Genomic DNA, 16013 nt, shown 5'->3' with positions numbered 1-16013 from the left:
AAATACAGTTTTATATCTTTATGTTTGAAGTCTGAAATGTGGCAAAAGGTCGCAAAGTTCAAGGGGGCCGAATACTTTCGCAAGGCACTGTATTAACAGTAACATATCTGATGTATTTTCCAAACATGTAAACATGAGTGATGGGAAAGGTCATACGATTTTGCACCAAAATCATCACAAATCAAGAGATTGCAAAAACAACAAGTGGTACAGGAGGCATAAATAGCCTACATTGTCACCAGTTTGAGTAAATATAATATACAATAGGCACAATGAGAGATGCGCATAGTAATATGTTGTATGGCTTCTTCGGGAATATGAACTCAGCCAGAAAAGGTAAGGAATTTATTCCGCAAAGTTTGGACACCTACTCGTTCAAGGGTTTTCTTAATTTTTACAGTAATAGTGAAGACACCAAAGCTATGAAATATCACACATGGAATCATGTATTAACCATTAGTGTTAAACAAATCAAAATATTTTATATTTGAGATTCTTCAAAGTAGCCACCCTTTGACTTAATGACAGTCTTGGTATTCTCTCAACCAGCTTCACCTGGAATGCTTTTCCAACAGTCTTGAAGGAGTTCCCACATATACTGAGCACTTGTTGGCTGCTTTCCCTTCACTCTGCGGTCCAACTCATCCCAAACCATCTCAATTGGGTTGAGATCGGGTGATTTGTGGAGCACAGGTCATCTGATGCAGCACTCCATCACTCTCCTTAGTTAAATAGCACTTACACAGCCTGGAAGTGTGTTTTGGGTCATTGTCCTGTTGAAAAACAAATGATAGTGAGACTAAGCGCAAACCAGATGGGATGGTGTATCACTGCAAAATGCTGTGGTAGCCATGCTGGTTAAGTGTGCCTTGAATTCTAAATAAATCACTGACAGTGTCACCAGCAAAGCACCCTCACGCCACCACCTCCATGGTAAGAACCACACATGTGAAGATATTCCGTTCACCTACTCTGCGTCTCACAGACACTGTGCTTCGAACCAAAAATATCAATTTGGACTTGGAATTTAGACCAAACAACAGAATTCCACCAGTCTAATGTCCATTGCTTGTGTTTCTTGGCCCCAAGCAAGTCTCTTCTTATTATTGGTGTTCTTTAGTAGTGGTTTCTTTGCAGCTGGATGGAAGGTGGTCTACTAAGCTAACATATGGAATTATTTAAAGATTTTCGGGATAGTCTGATTAACACTGCTGTAGCTCGGCCACCTTCCACCGCAGATGCGGAAGGCCAACATAAACGGATGCGATGGTTTGAGACGCAGCCCATGCAAAACAAATATTTTTAGCTTAAATGGACATTTTATTTTATTATGTTACTTAGATTGACGCACAGGTGCATCAAGACTCTTAAGGATTTTAAACTGCGCTTCGGATCGTATCAAATAGAGCAAAATACTTGAAAATACTTGAAATAGCTTATCTATTTACTACGGTGAAGTGTGTCCAATTAAATGAATGATAGGACGAATGGTAGCCTATCCTAACTTGTTCTACGCTTAGAGGCTATTTCGCCAATAGGAAACCATCACAGAAAAGGTGAGATATTTATTCTGCAATGTTCATGGAAATAAAATAAATAATAAGAAATAGATGCCTATTTCTAATTATTTTAGAATGCAAAGATGAAAATGTTTTTGCTCTTTCACTAACAGCAAATGATTGCATCTTATTCTATTAAGCAACTTGTTTTTTTTGTCATGAATAAGAGTCATTATATATTCCTGCAAAAGGCTACTACTGGGATAAAAATGTACATCCACACAATGGGAACAGTCAGAACTGAATACATAACGTTTGATGTAAACTTTCAGGACAAGAGCCTGACTGATGACATCAACATGGTTACGTGGGAGGAGCAGAGGTTCTTGTCCCATGGTGCCTTGCTGGCAAAAAGCTGTCAGGCAGCGATGGAGCTCGCCAAACATGACAAAGATGCCCAAGGACTGGCCTACAAATACGGCAAGCATCTATCACTGGGCCACAAGGCAAGTACTGCATATTATGACTCGTGGGTTTTGTCTTTAAAATAATTCAATAATGACGAGACAGAAGGGGCCTCCTGAGTGGCACAGCGGTCTGAGACCGTGCTAGAGGCATCACTACAGACCCGGGTTCGATCCCAGGCTGTCATACAAAGCGCCGTGATTGGGCGGCGCACAATTGACCCAGCCACATCCGGGTTAGGGGAGGGTTTGGCCGGGGGGGCTTTACTTGGGTCATCGTGCTCTTGCGACTCCTTGTGGTGGGCCGGCGCATGCAGGCTGACCTTGGTCTTCAGGTGAGCGGTGTTTCCTCCGACACATTGGTGCAGTTGGCAAGCGGCTTAAGCGGGCGGGTGTTAAGAAGCGTGGTTTGGCGGGTCATGTTTCGGGGGATGCATGACTCGACTTTTGCCGCCCAAGCCCATTGGGGAGTTGCAGAGATGAGACAAGATCGAACTGGGGATGGGCAAAAAATTATGAGACCGAAGACAGGAATCAGTTCAACCATTATCTAGAACAGGGATGGGCAACTTTTAAAGAGTGGTGCGGGCCACTCATCATGAGGGTCTGCAGTGGCTCGGGGGTTTGTGTATCCGTACACACACATGCAGTCAGAGCCGACCCTAGCCTTTTGGGGGCCCTCCCTCCCCCACCTAGAGGAGCAAAACGTTTTAGCTGCCCCCGTCTTGAGAGCGGAGGTCATTTAAAAAAAAATTGAGTTCATTTCCTGCAATTCTACTCATTTTGCCATGGGGCGGAGAGAACATGTTTGCAGTGTAATATCTGAGTATCTTTTTGTAGAGGGTACTATGCTGCATACAGACCCTGCTGTGCACTCAATGTTGCGGGGAAACTGAAGTGAGCTTTAACCTATTGTCTGTTTGTTTGAGTCTTTTATAAAAAAAGAAAATGTAACATTGTCTATTTGCTGCTTTTCAATCAATCATGTAGCTGTTCTTTAGGCGGTTGCCTAAGATAAATGTGTTCATACGGGCAGAATATTATATTTTGTAGCGTAAGCTACTGAATTTATGAAAATAACCAGTTCATGTGAAAATATTCGGATCTGGTAAAAGGCTGACAATTGGTTGTTTCAATAAAATAAAAAAGACTGTCACATGACACTAGAAATGGAAACTGATTTTAGAGACAAAGTAATAATAGCCTCTACAATTAAAGGGGTCAGAGTCCATCTTATTGGGCTCTTACCATTATTTATATCTTTCAAATTCACCAAACAATTTTATTTAAAAGCCCACTAGGCTACTCATTTGTTGCATTAAATGTTTTTGGATAATAGGAAGGAAAATGCTGTTGGGTGTTAATGCAATAGCCTATCCTACACAATTGCACACAGTACCCTACTGTACCCGGTGTCCAATCCGATACACAGAAACATATGAAAACATAACCTTATGCTTTCTCTGTTAAATCTTCTAGACCCTTCTGTAACTCAAGCAGACGAGCAGATAATCAACAAATGTAGGGGTATTGGATTGGATCCAACACGGATCATAACTGCCTTCGCTGGCGCAACAAACGAGACATCAACATATTCTGGACATTCTTCTCAACGCTGTTTTGGCATCATGTGCTGTGTCACTTGACTGTCATTCAGAAACGTATTTTCTGGATCAGCTGATGATGGCCTAACTAAACAGCTGGATGTTAAATGTGCATCCAACAAGTTGGTCTAGCCTACCATAGCCTATGGAAGAACCACGAAAGTTAGGTGACTTTTGGTTAGAAGCATTCGATTTTGCAACCGCATTCATCACTTTGGATTTACCAAGTTTTATTTATTCTGTCTAAGAGGAATGCAACACATTTTTATTTATACAATATTCTACCCATATTTTTATTTTAGTGCATAAGGGAGCCAATAAATGAGAACCTTCAGACTGGTTTCAACATGTTTCCTCATGGGAGCCATTGCATTTGATTTATTTTACTCAATATTCTGCCCATATGAATTAATTTATATAAAATATTTTGCCCATTTTAACGAATTTATTTTCGGGCATAAGTGAACCAATATACGAGAGCCTTCAGACTGGTTTACACCAGTGGCAGGTCTAGACCATTTCAACTGGGGAGGGCCAAGCTGGGGCCAGTTGTACTGTTAGAGGGGCCAGTTATATTAGACGTTATTGTTTTCTTCACTGCATTGCAGGCAAAAGACCATGTTCATAATAATCATTGTTGCCACTGTCTAATAACGGATGTAAAAAAAGAACGATAGCAAAAATTATTTCATACTCCACATTTAGGGGGGCCACAAGGGGGTCCAAAATTGTCACAGGGGCACTGGGCAATGACTGTAGCAGGAACCCACTTTTGGTCCGTTGAGGTAGTTTCTCCAGGATTGAAAGCTCTGTCTTTTGTTCTCAGTTCACAACGTTCGACTTGACTCTCCTGTTGACGTCACACTCCTTTTCCTTCTCAGGTTTGAGTAGGTCGAAGCTTGTGCTTAGCACCCTCTTCATGAGTAGCAAAGCAGGGAAGCCTTGTTTGTTGCATGAGGCTTGTTCCTTTAGGATAGTAGGACGCTGTTCAAGCGTTGGTACAACGTCCCTTGACCATAACACTTTCAATTCATTTTTCATGGTCTGTATGAACCTCAACGCAAGCCAGTTTATAGATGGATGATACGGGGCGGGCCTGATGTGCTATACGCCATTCACCTGTAGGAATGTAGCCATTTATTGGGACACTAGGTGTGGTCCGTTGTCGCCAACGAGTAGGAGTGGTGATCCGAACAGACTACACTTCCCCAAGTTTCTCGATGGTGTTCTCTGCAGTAGTAGACCTCATGATGGTAACATCTGGCTACTTGCTATGAGCATCCACAACCACAAGAAACATGGTCTTCAAATGGACCTGCGAAGATGCGTTGCCACGCCTCTGGCCAATCCCACGGATGAAGAGGTGCAATTTGAGGTATATTTGCGAACCTTCTGACATAAGGAACACGCTTTTTCCTCCATCCAGTCCATCAGAGGTAGCTTTGTGCTATTTCCTTCGTTAAAAAAACATTCCACAATTACCTGAGTGTAGCTGGTGCATTTTCCACTTGTCTGGAGTAGAAGTCCACTTGGCGGGACTCTGGCTTGACCACATGTAGTGGTAACCTGGAAGAACTGCAATGCAGATGGATTTAACTTGCGGCTTTTGATGTCCTTGGCAGCAAGTGACTGAATCCCAGTATGCGGTCCAAAGATGCTCGTCAGCGGACGATGATCTGTAAAAAGGGTGAACTTACTCCTGTACAGCTACGGGTGACATTTACGCCCTCCAAAAACAAATGCCTAGGGATCTGTGCATAGTTAGTTAGTTTTGGCTTCGTTTAATGTCCTTGACGTGAAAGCGATATACTTCACCTGAAGGCATGATATGGGACAGGATTGCTTCCGCACTATAGGTACTAGCATCACAAGCTAGTTGGATGGGCAATGACGGGTCGAACGAAGTGCATCAGATTTCAGAAGTGTTTCCTTGGTTTTCACGAATGCTTCCTCGGATTGTTCTGTCCATTTCCATGTTTTGTCTTGACAAAACAACTAATGCAGCGGCTTCAGCTTCATTGCTAAGCTCGGAATAAATCGTCGTTAGTAATTCAGTAACCCCAGGAAAGAACATAGTTGGTTTACGTTCTGAGGAGCTGGGGTCCAAGATAGTCTTGACATTAGACGGAGCCTTGTGAAGGCCCATTGCATTGATGACAAGTCCAAGGTATTCAACCGGTGATTGGAAGAATGCACTTTTTCCCCTCATCAATCTGCACACAATACCCCATAATGACAAAGAAAAAACAGGTTTTTAAAAATGTATTCAACAAAAAACGATACCTTTTTTTATACATAAGTATTCAAACCCTTTGTGATGAGACTCTAAATTGAGCTCAGGTGCATCCTGTTTGCATTATTCATCCTTGATGAAAACTGGGAGTCCACCTGTGGTAAATTTCAATTGATTGGACATAATTTGGAAAGCACACCTGTCTATATAAGGTTCCATAGTTGACAGTGCATGTCAGAGCAAAAACAAAGCCATGATTTAGAAGGAATTGTCCGTAGAGCTCCGAGACAGGATTGCATCGAGGCACAGAGCTGGGGAAGGGTACCAGATCTGTGCGTCCCCAAGAACACAGTGGCCTCCATCATTATTGAATGGAAAAAGTTTGGAACCACCAAGACTCTTCCTAGAGCTGTCGGACGGCCAAACTGAGCAATCGGGGGAGAAGGGCCTTGGTCAGGGTACCATCTCTGTAGCACTCCACCAAACAGGCTTTCATGGTAGTGTCCAAACAGAAGCCATTCCTCAGTAAAATGCACCTGACAGCCCTGTTGGAGTTTGCCAAAAAGGCACCTAAAGGACTCTCAGACCATGACAAACAAGATTCTCTCGTCTGATGAAACCAATATTGAACTCTTTAGCCTGAACGCCAAGCATCACGTCTGGAAGAAACCTGGCACCATCCCTACGGTGAAGCATGGTGGCAGCATCATGCTGTGGGAATGTTTTCAGCGGCAAGGACTGGGAGACAAGTCAAGATCGAGTGAAAGATGAACGGAACAAAGTACAGAGAGATCCTTGATGAAGACCTGCTCCAGAGCACTCGGGACCTGAGACTGAGGTGAAGGTTCACCTTCCAACAGGACAATGACCCTAAGCACACAGCCAAGACAACGCAGGATTGGCTTCGGGTCAAGTCTCTCAATGTCCTTGACCTTGAGGGGCTCAGCCAGAGCCCAGATTTAAACCCAAACGAACATCTGGAGAAACCTGAAAATAGCTGTGAAGCGACGCTCTGCATCCAACCTGACAGAGCTTGAGTGGATCTGCAGAAGAAAATGGAGAGAACTCTCCAAATACAGGTGTGCCACACTTGTAGCGTCATACTCGAGGCTGTAATTATTGTCAATGGGGCTTCAAAGTACTGAGTAAAGAGTCCGAAGACTTATGTAATAATTTTTTATAAAGTAAAAACTGTTTTTTAGATTTTGTCATTATGGGTTGTTATTTGTAGCTTGATGAAGACAAAAACAAATACATTTTAGCATGAGGCTGTTAAGTAACAATGTGGGAAAAGTCAAGGGGTCTGAATGCACTGTATATACAAAACTAGGTGGACATCCGGCTATTTCAGCCACACCCGTTGCTGACGGGTGTATAAAATCGAGCACACAGCCATGCAATCTCCATCGTCAAACATTGGCAGGAGAATGGCCTTACTGAAGAGCTCAGACTTTCAACATGGCGCCGTCATAGGATGCCACCTTTCCAATAAGTCAGTTAGTCAAATTTCTGCCCTGTTAGGCCACACAAGCTCACATAATGGGACCGCCGAGTGCTAAATTGTGTAGTGCGTAAGAACCGTACATCTTCAGTTGCAACACACACTACCGAGTTCCAAACTGCATATGGAAGCAACGTCAACACGAGAAATGTTTGTGGCCGAGCTGCCTCACATGAGACTAAGATCACCATGCGCAATGCCAAGTGTCGGCTGGAGTGGTGTAAAGCTCGCTGCCATTGGATTGTGGAGCAGTTGAAACACGTTCTCTGTAGTGATGAATCACGCTTCATCTGGCAGTCTGACGGACAAATCTTGGTTTGGCAGATGCCAGGAGAATGCTACCTGCCCCAATGCAGTGTCAAATGTAAAGTTTGATGGTGGAGGAATAATGGTCTGGGGCTGTTTTTCATGGTTCGTGCTAGGCCCCCTGTTCCAGTGAAGGGAAATCTTAATGCAACAGCATACAATTACATTCTAAACGATTCTGGGAATCCAACTTTGTAGCACCAGTTGGAAGGTCCTTTCCTGTTTCAGCAGTGCCCAGGTGCACAAAGTGGGGTCCATACAGAAATGGTTTGTCAAGATTGGTGTGGAAGAACATGACTGGCCTGCACAGAGCTCTGACCTCAACCCCATCAAACACCTTTGAGTTGAATTGAACCACCGACTGCGAGGTAGACCTAATCGCTCAACATCAGTGCCCGACCTCACTAATGCTTGTGTGGCTGAATGGAAGCAAGTCCCCACAGCAATGTTCCAACCTCTAGTGGAAAAACCTTCCCAGAAGAGTGGAGGCTATTGTTGGGGACCAACTCCATATTAATGCCCATGATTTTGGAATGAGATGGTCAACGAGCAGGTGTCCACATGCTTTTGATTATGTAGTATATTAAGTTCTTACGAACTTGTCTGTAATGCAGTGTATGTCCTTACGAACTCCTAGTCCGTAGTCCTTCAATCTCTGTAAGGTCGTATCCAAGTTCAGGAGATGGTCTTCTTCGTCTTTCCCGGTAACGAGGTATCATCCAGGTAGCATTGTACTCCTGGCAAGATCTTGTCATTCACTCTCTAGAACAGCGCTGGCGCACTTGGGATTCCAATTGGTAGATGAGAGTACTTGAAGAGGCTCTTGTGTGTCACGATGGTCAGAAGCTCCTTTGACTTTTCATCCATGTGCATCTGCAAGTAGGCCTGGCAGAGGTCGATCTTGCTGAACTTTTGAAGATAATCCTGTGAAAATTTTGTATGTGTGGTAGCAGATTCTACTTAGTGGACAACACAGGGTTAACGGTAAAGTTAGTCTCCACATATCCTAATTCATACACCTTTTTTAAAGGACTGGTATGATGGGTGTTGCCCATTCACTTACGCTGACCGGCTACAGTATTTTGTTCTTGACTACAGTGTCCAAGTCAGCCTTGACTTTTGGTCTTATAGCATAAGGTACGAGTCGTGCTTTCAGGAATGTTGGTGTGCTGTCTAGCTTAATGCGAAGCTTCAATCTAATGTATTTCATGCTACATAACTCTCCATTAAAGACCTCTGATTTTTCAGTTGCAACTCCCTGCACTTTTCCTGATGAACTCAACTACTGAGCATCTTTAGCAGCTAGTTCCATGGACACACGGACTTCAATGTCCTTTGCCAGTGTCAGATTACATGCAGTCAATAGTCTCTTTTGTGTAGCTTCATGCCATAGCCCACATACTATGTCTCTAATGGTGTCATTTAGAATATCATTAAACTCAGTACTCTGATAGCTTCTTTAACGAAGCAGCAAACATTATCACTGATTCTCCCTCTTGCTGATTTCTTCTGTGGAACCTAAACTTTTCAGCGAAAAGTGTCCTTTCAGTATATCCCCATATGTCTTATCTGGCCTGTGTGGCTGTAGCAGACCGCATAGTCAATTAAATGTCTTTAGCCCCATTAAACAAAAAAATGTAGGCACAATTGTCCTCATCAATGTCATTTGCAAGAAATAAATATTCAAACCGTTCTGTATATGAGCTCCACACTTTCATTAAACTGTCCAATGTTCTCAACAATTCTAGCAATTTTTCATTTCTCAATTGGCTCCTGATTGTCACTTACTTTAATATTTTCCTCATCCACTTCACTTGACGTTTCATCCTTAACTTCTCTAGGGTAGGGGGCAGCATTTGGAATTTTGGATGAAAAGCGTGCCCAAATTAAACTGCCTTCTACTCAGGGCCAGAAGATAGGATATGCATATAATTGGATAGAAAACCATAACAGTTTCACATAACAGTTTCACAAACTGTTAAAATAGTGTCTGAGTATAAAATAACTGATTTGGCAGTCGAAAACCTGAGAGAAATCCATTCAGGAAGTGGGATTTTTTGTTGTTGTAGTTTTATTTAATGCCATTACAGTATCTATTGACTTTGGACTCAAATTGCAGTTCCTATGCCTTACACTAGATGTCAACAGTCTTAGAAATTGTTTCAGGCTTGTATTCTGAAAAATGAGGTAGTAAGAGCAGTCAATGCGTGGACCCTGCCGTGTCAGAGCTTTTTCATGCACGCGACCGAGAGAGTGCCTTTCTTGTTTTCTTTTTATATTGACGAGGTTATTGTCCGGTTGAAATATTATCGATTTATTTAGGCTAAAAACAACCTGAGGATTGATTATGAACATCATTTGAAATGTTTCTACGAACTTTATGGATACTATTTGGATTTTGTGACTGCGTTTGAGACTGTGGATTACTGAAGAAAACTGAGGTTTTTGGATATAAAGAGACTTTATCGAACAAAAGGAACATTTTATTGAATAAATTGTCTTCTGAGTGCAACCATATGAAGATCATCAAAGGTAAATTATTAATTTTATCTCTTTCTGACTTGTGTAACTCTTCTTTGTATGTAATGATTTGTCTGCTGGGCTATGTTCTCAGATAATAGTAAGGTATGCTTTCGCCGTAGAAGTTAATCTTGAAACCTATGTAAAATAGTTGTATCTTTTCTGAATTATTATAATAAGTATTTCTGTATTAGAATTTGGCGCTCTGCAATCTCACTGGATGTTGGCCAGGTGGGACGCTAGCGTTCCACATACCCTAGAGGTTAATTTCTCCAGTTCTTCTTCGCATGCCTATTCCTCCCTTTCTAATCACTTTGTTTCCTCGCTTCGACGTCCGTCTCAAATCCTTTTCTGCCATCCATGACAATGCAAACTCTCTCTCTCTTAGCTAGCTCGACTATGCACTTGCCTCTACTAGCAAAACATTGTCCTAACGTTAGCCTTAAACTTGTTAAAACCGACTTCTTCCAGACAGAATAGTTCCCATAGGTTCAGTCTCATTGCCAATGTTTAGTTGTTTCATAATGAGAATGGAATCAATTCAACCATTTATCTAGAACATGCTCAGTCTCAACACATAAAGCCCCATGATACTATGCGGCACAACCCCAATACACCACACTGCAGGAAACCTGAAAGATTGGCTTTGCTGAAAAGGAATCATGCTGAAATGTGAAAAGGACATAATTGTACAGCTGATTCAAATAGTCAACTCCTCATCAAGCGGTGATTATTTTAATCAGCTGGGTAACACAACATGCACTCCTTGGGGTCCCTAGGACCAAGTTTGGGAAACGCTGTAGTTGGTGAGATATAACATGTAAGGATTATGATTAGGCTGTCATGACTGACTAATGCTGTCATTTCCCACTCTTTAGTTGAACTCTGACCTGCAGCCATTTGTGAAGAACAGTTCAGCAGGCCCAGTAACATTCAGTTTGAACTCTGCTCCTGTGGTTTTCCACCGGCAGATTGTGGGGCAGGAGAGATGGCGTTATCAGCTGCAACAGGTACTGAACCACTTATCCCGTGCCATTACTTTTTCCCTGACAGTTTAATTGGTCTGTCTGTCTGTCTGTCTGTACACACACACACACACACACACACAGTGGGGCAAAAAATTATTTAGTCAGCCACCAATTGTGCAAGTTCTCCCACTTAAAAAGATGAGAGGCCTGTAATTTATCATATGTACACTTCAACTATGACAGACAAAATGAGAAAATAAAAATCACATTGTAGGATTTGTAATGAATTTATTTGCAAATTATGGTGGAAAATAAGTATTTGGTCACCTACAAACAAGCAAGATTTCTGGCTCTCACAGACCTGTAACTTAATCTTTAAGAGGCTCCTCTGTCCTCCACTCGTTACCTGTATTAATGGCACCTGTTTGAACTTGTTATCAGTATAAAAGACACCTGTCCACAACCTCAAACAGTCACACTCCAAACTCCACTATGGCCAAGACCAAAGAGCTGTCAAAGGACACCAGAAACAACATTATAGATCTGCACCAGGCTGGGAAGACTGAATCTGCAATAGGTAAGCAGCTTGGTTTGAAGAAATCAACTGTGGGAGCAATTATTAGGAAATGGAAGACATACAAGACCACTGATAATCTCCCTCGATCTGGGGCTCCACGCAAGATCTCACCCCGTGGGGTCGAAATGATCACAAGAACGGTGAGCAAAACAAAGCCTACCATCAGTAACACACTACGCCGCCAGGGACTCAAATCCTGCAGTGCCAGACGTGTCCCCCTGCTTAAGCCAGTACATGTCCAGGTCCATCTGAAGTTTGCTAGAGAGCATTTGGATGATCCAGAAGAAGATTGGGAGAATGTCATGTGGACAGATGAAACCAAAATATAACTTTTTGGTAACTCAACTCGTCGTGTTTGGAGGACAAAGACTGCTGAGTTGCATCCAAAGAACACCATACCTACTGTGAATCATGGGGGTGGAAACATCATGCTTTGGGGCTGTTTTTCTGCAAAGGGACCAGGACGACTGATCCGTGTAAAAGAAAGGATGAATGGGGCCATGTATCGTGAGATTTTGAGTTTAAACCTTCCATCAGCAAGGGCATTGAAGATGAAACGTGGCTGGGTCGTTCAGCATGACAATGATCCCCAACACACCGCCCGGGCAACGAAGGAGTGGCTTCGTAAGAAGCATTTCAAGGTCCTGGAGTGGCCTAGCCAGTCTCCAGATCTCAACCACATAGAAAATCTTTGGAGGGAGTTGAAAGTCCGTGTTGCCCAGCAACAGCCCCAAAACATCACTGCTCTAGAGGAGATCTGCATGGAGGAATGGGCCAAAATACCAGCAACAGTGTGTGAAAACCTTGTGAAGACTTACAGAAAACAGTTGAACTCTGTCATTGCCAACAAAGGGTATATAAAAGTATTGAGAAACTTTTGTTATTGACCAAATACTTATTTTCCACCATAATTTGCAAATAAATTCATTAAAAATACTACAATGTGATTTTCTGGATTTTTTTTCTCATTTTGTCTGTCATAGTTGAAGTGTACCTATTATGAAAATTACAGGCCTCATCTTTAAGTGGGAGAACTTGCACAATTGGTGGCTGACTAAATACTTTTTTGCCCCACTGTGTGTGTGTGTGTATGTATGTATGTATGTATGTATGTATGTATGTGTGTGTATAAATAAATAAAATCTCTCCACAAGGTAAAGATCTACACCGAGTGTACAAAACATTAGGAACATCTTCCTAATATTGAATTGCACCTCCCTTTTGCCCTCAGAACAGCCTCAATTCGTCAGGGCATGGTCTCTACAAGGTGTCAAGCGTTCCACAGGGATGCTGGCCCATATTGTCTCCAATGCTTCCCACAGTTGTCAAGTTGGCTGGATGTCCTTTGGGTGGTGGACCATTCTTGAAACATACGGGAAACTGTTGAGTGTGAAAAACCCAGCAGCGTTGCAGTTCTTGACACAAACTGGTGCGCCTGGCACCTACTAACATACCACGTTCAAAGGCCCTTAAGTCTTTTGTTTTGCCCATTCAACTTGTACACATACACAATCAATGTCTCAAGGTTTAAAAATCTTTATTTAACCTGTCTCCTCCCCTTCATCTACACTGTTGAAGTGGATGTCACAAGTGACATCATTAAGGGATCATAGCTTTCACCAGGTCAGTCTGTCATGGAAAGAGCATGTTTATACTCACTGTATACTTAAATGTCTTTCCCTTTTTCTTGCTCTGTGAACAGGCAAAAACTATTGGAACTATTGACCATACAAAGGTAAGCAGGGTGGATGTACATACATACAGTGGATGTTTATTATTGTGGTATGGTAGCAAGGTGGGTTGCAAGACTAAGATGCTTAAACGGTTGCCATCCGCTCTAACCAATTTTAAGTTTGAAATTTCCTTCCCAAAGTCAGTTGGAGGGAAAGGAGGGGACAGACTGGGCGCAGGAAGAAACAAAGGTGGTGGTGGTGGGGGGGGGGATCTCTGATCACGTCTGAAACCAGATCGTGGGGGATTAGGTACCTAGGACTATTTGTGGAGGAGACAGCGACAGTGGCATTGTCAGAATCTCCTTCATAAGGACAGGAGGGGGGATATGGAGAGAATGTATCCTTATCCGCACCCCAGTTATTATAGTTACTCTAACTTCCATTTCCATATAGATTAGTACTTAGAATAAAATAAATTTGTTCTGCCTGCCTGGGCTTTTACTCTGAAATGTATATTGTGTCAAACACTAGGTGTACCCTGTGCACTGCTCCTCTTAGTCTTAATGTAATGCAGTCTGAAACCATGAAGATGGTCAGACCAAATTTTGGAAATATCTGCCACCTGTTGTTCGACATAGGAAAGAAAGTGGTGGACAGAGGACAGGGCCTTTCTGGGAAGTAATGGAGTGTGGAGAAGACCCTTGGAGTGTGCTGTGTCCCTGTGTTGAAACTGACGAGTGTGCACACATTAGCGCAGTGGAGCAACGCTCCTTGCCTGCTGTTTTTTTAAGCGAAGGCCCACAGGGGCTTTTCAGTCTCAGAATTCATTAGGTAGAACGCCCTGAGCAACAAATATGTCCTGACAGAGCTAGAGCAGCAGGGGGGAAAAGACACCTAAGATTACTCAGTGTGTCCGGGATGAGGGGTTCTAATGACCAATGTACCGTTTTGTTATGACCACTGCACGTTCTGTCCTCCGCAGTCACAATAGGCTGCTCATTTCAACATTTGCTTACATAAAAAAATGCTGTCGTCCTATGGTCTCTTCCTGCAACAGCTGCGGTCCATGATCAAGTTGGAGGAAGGTGTCACCTCAACAATGGACCTGTGTCGTTACCACGGCAACAAAGCTCTGGAGTCCATCCAGTGTTTCCCTTCCTCTGAGGCACGCTCAGCTTTGGAGAACATCGCTAGCACTGTCACAAAGTTCTGACCCGCCCATTACCCTGTGTCCTCAGGATGAATTGCACAAACACACAAAAACAATCTTTGTTCTATTTAAGCCAATCAGTGAGCAGAACTCAGTCCTATAGACGTTTACCAGAAATGAAACTACAGATTGCCCTTTTCAAAACGCCATTTAACTGTTTGCTATTAAAACAGTTCCCATCCAGTCGTCTTGAGTTGTTTTGTGTTTGCTACTATTACAACTTTGATATGTCACTGTGCAATAGCAAAATAAAATCTAGGTGGGGAAAAATGTCAAAGCTTTCCTTGTCCCTGCCACGAGAAGCACACTTGAAGCTCCGCAAGCAGTAATTATTAATGAGGTCCAATCCCGTGACCTGCAGCAAATGGACAGGAAATGCAAGGGTATTGATTGGGCCGCTGTGCGCTGCGGGCTGGCGCCAGGGTGGTGGCCTGTGGTTTCCCAGGCACTCTCGGCTGGGACAGCTAAGGTGTGAAACTGGGTGGAGGAGCGTCACCACTACCAACCGTGTCTGTCACAGGCGGCCCGGCCTGAAGGGCACACGGCACAGGGAAAGGAGGGGGAAAGATCTGAGGCTGATCCAGGAATGCAGAGGGAATTTCAAATACAAATTTGGATCTCAGTCGATGGTAGTTTGTGTCCACTTCCGCTATGTTTTTGGCTCTGTTAGGTTCCTTCATTCAGTGTGTACAAGGGCAAGCCTCCGGCCATTGATGAAATATTCATCCATGCTGTGCGCCGACAGGAGGAAAGAAACATGGGAAGATAAAGGTACCTGCTTTGGGTCTTCTTCAAATAACTAAAACTAAGAATATCTTTGACTGAGAACATTTACCTGTTCTTGAGATCCTTGCCACAGGGCTACAGGGCCTGAATTACATGTGTGGATCTCTAGTTAGAATTGGGTCCTTACAGATTAGTGATCTAACTTCAAGGCAGGGAGGTTGCATTTTAGAAGGCTCCATACAGAGACACAGCTCCATGTACAGTATCGTACATCTGAAACCCAAGACTGCTATTATTCATAGAGATGATTTTTGTGGTTTGCCGTCTGTCACACCCAGACTGCTCGGCTGTCAAGAGGGCTGAGGTTACATAAAATGTTGGAGGGGGCATCAGCTACCCCCTGTGGGTGGGTGTCTGTGTGTTGTAATTACAGATGGGGCGCAGTGGAGAGCTAGCCAGCGCAGCAAAACAGATTCCATTACAGCGTCCCCACATCATGCTCCTACAGATAGAGGACAATACCACTTCAAAGTCCACAAAACAGAGAGACTTCAGACTTCAATGAGTGTGTCTTAGAGGGGCAGAATCTTCAAATGCCACTCAAATAAAGATGAGTACTCTGGCCTTGTCTACTAACGTCACAGCATATTTGAAGGAAACCTCTACTCTCTGACAGGAGTGTCCCAAAAGGGTGGGGGGGGGGGGGACATCCATCGATTGGTTTGCATGCAT

The 16013-nt window shown here is 43.2% G+C and overlaps 1 protein-coding gene across 2 annotated transcripts in view; it reads left to right on the top strand.

The window, feature by feature from the left end:
- The window catches only part of LOC110497775 (decaprenyl-diphosphate synthase subunit 2), a 57554-nt gene extending 42813 nt beyond the window's left edge, over nucleotides 1-14741 (top strand). For both annotated transcript variants that reach the window (XM_021574135.2, XM_021574134.2), the window contains exons 5-8: nucleotides 1832-2005; nucleotides 11006-11137; nucleotides 13375-13407; nucleotides 14403-14741. In XM_021574135.2, the coding sequence (XP_021429810.1) occupies nucleotides 1832-2005; nucleotides 11006-11137; nucleotides 13375-13407; nucleotides 14403-14558 (495 nt within the window). In that variant the 3' untranslated portion in view covers nucleotides 14559-14741. The remainder of the gene's footprint in view (nucleotides 1-1831; nucleotides 2006-11005; nucleotides 11138-13374; nucleotides 13408-14402) is intronic.
- Nucleotides 14742-16013: the final 1272 nt, after the last annotated feature.

This window comes from Oncorhynchus mykiss, chromosome 19 (genome assembly GCF_013265735.2).
Source record: "Oncorhynchus mykiss isolate Arlee chromosome 19, USDA_OmykA_1.1, whole genome shotgun sequence".
NCBI classification, from domain to species: domain Eukaryota; kingdom Metazoa; phylum Chordata; class Actinopteri; order Salmoniformes; family Salmonidae; genus Oncorhynchus; species Oncorhynchus mykiss.
Note: the sequence above shows the minus strand (reverse complement) of the source record. Positions and strands in the feature narration are given on the sequence as shown.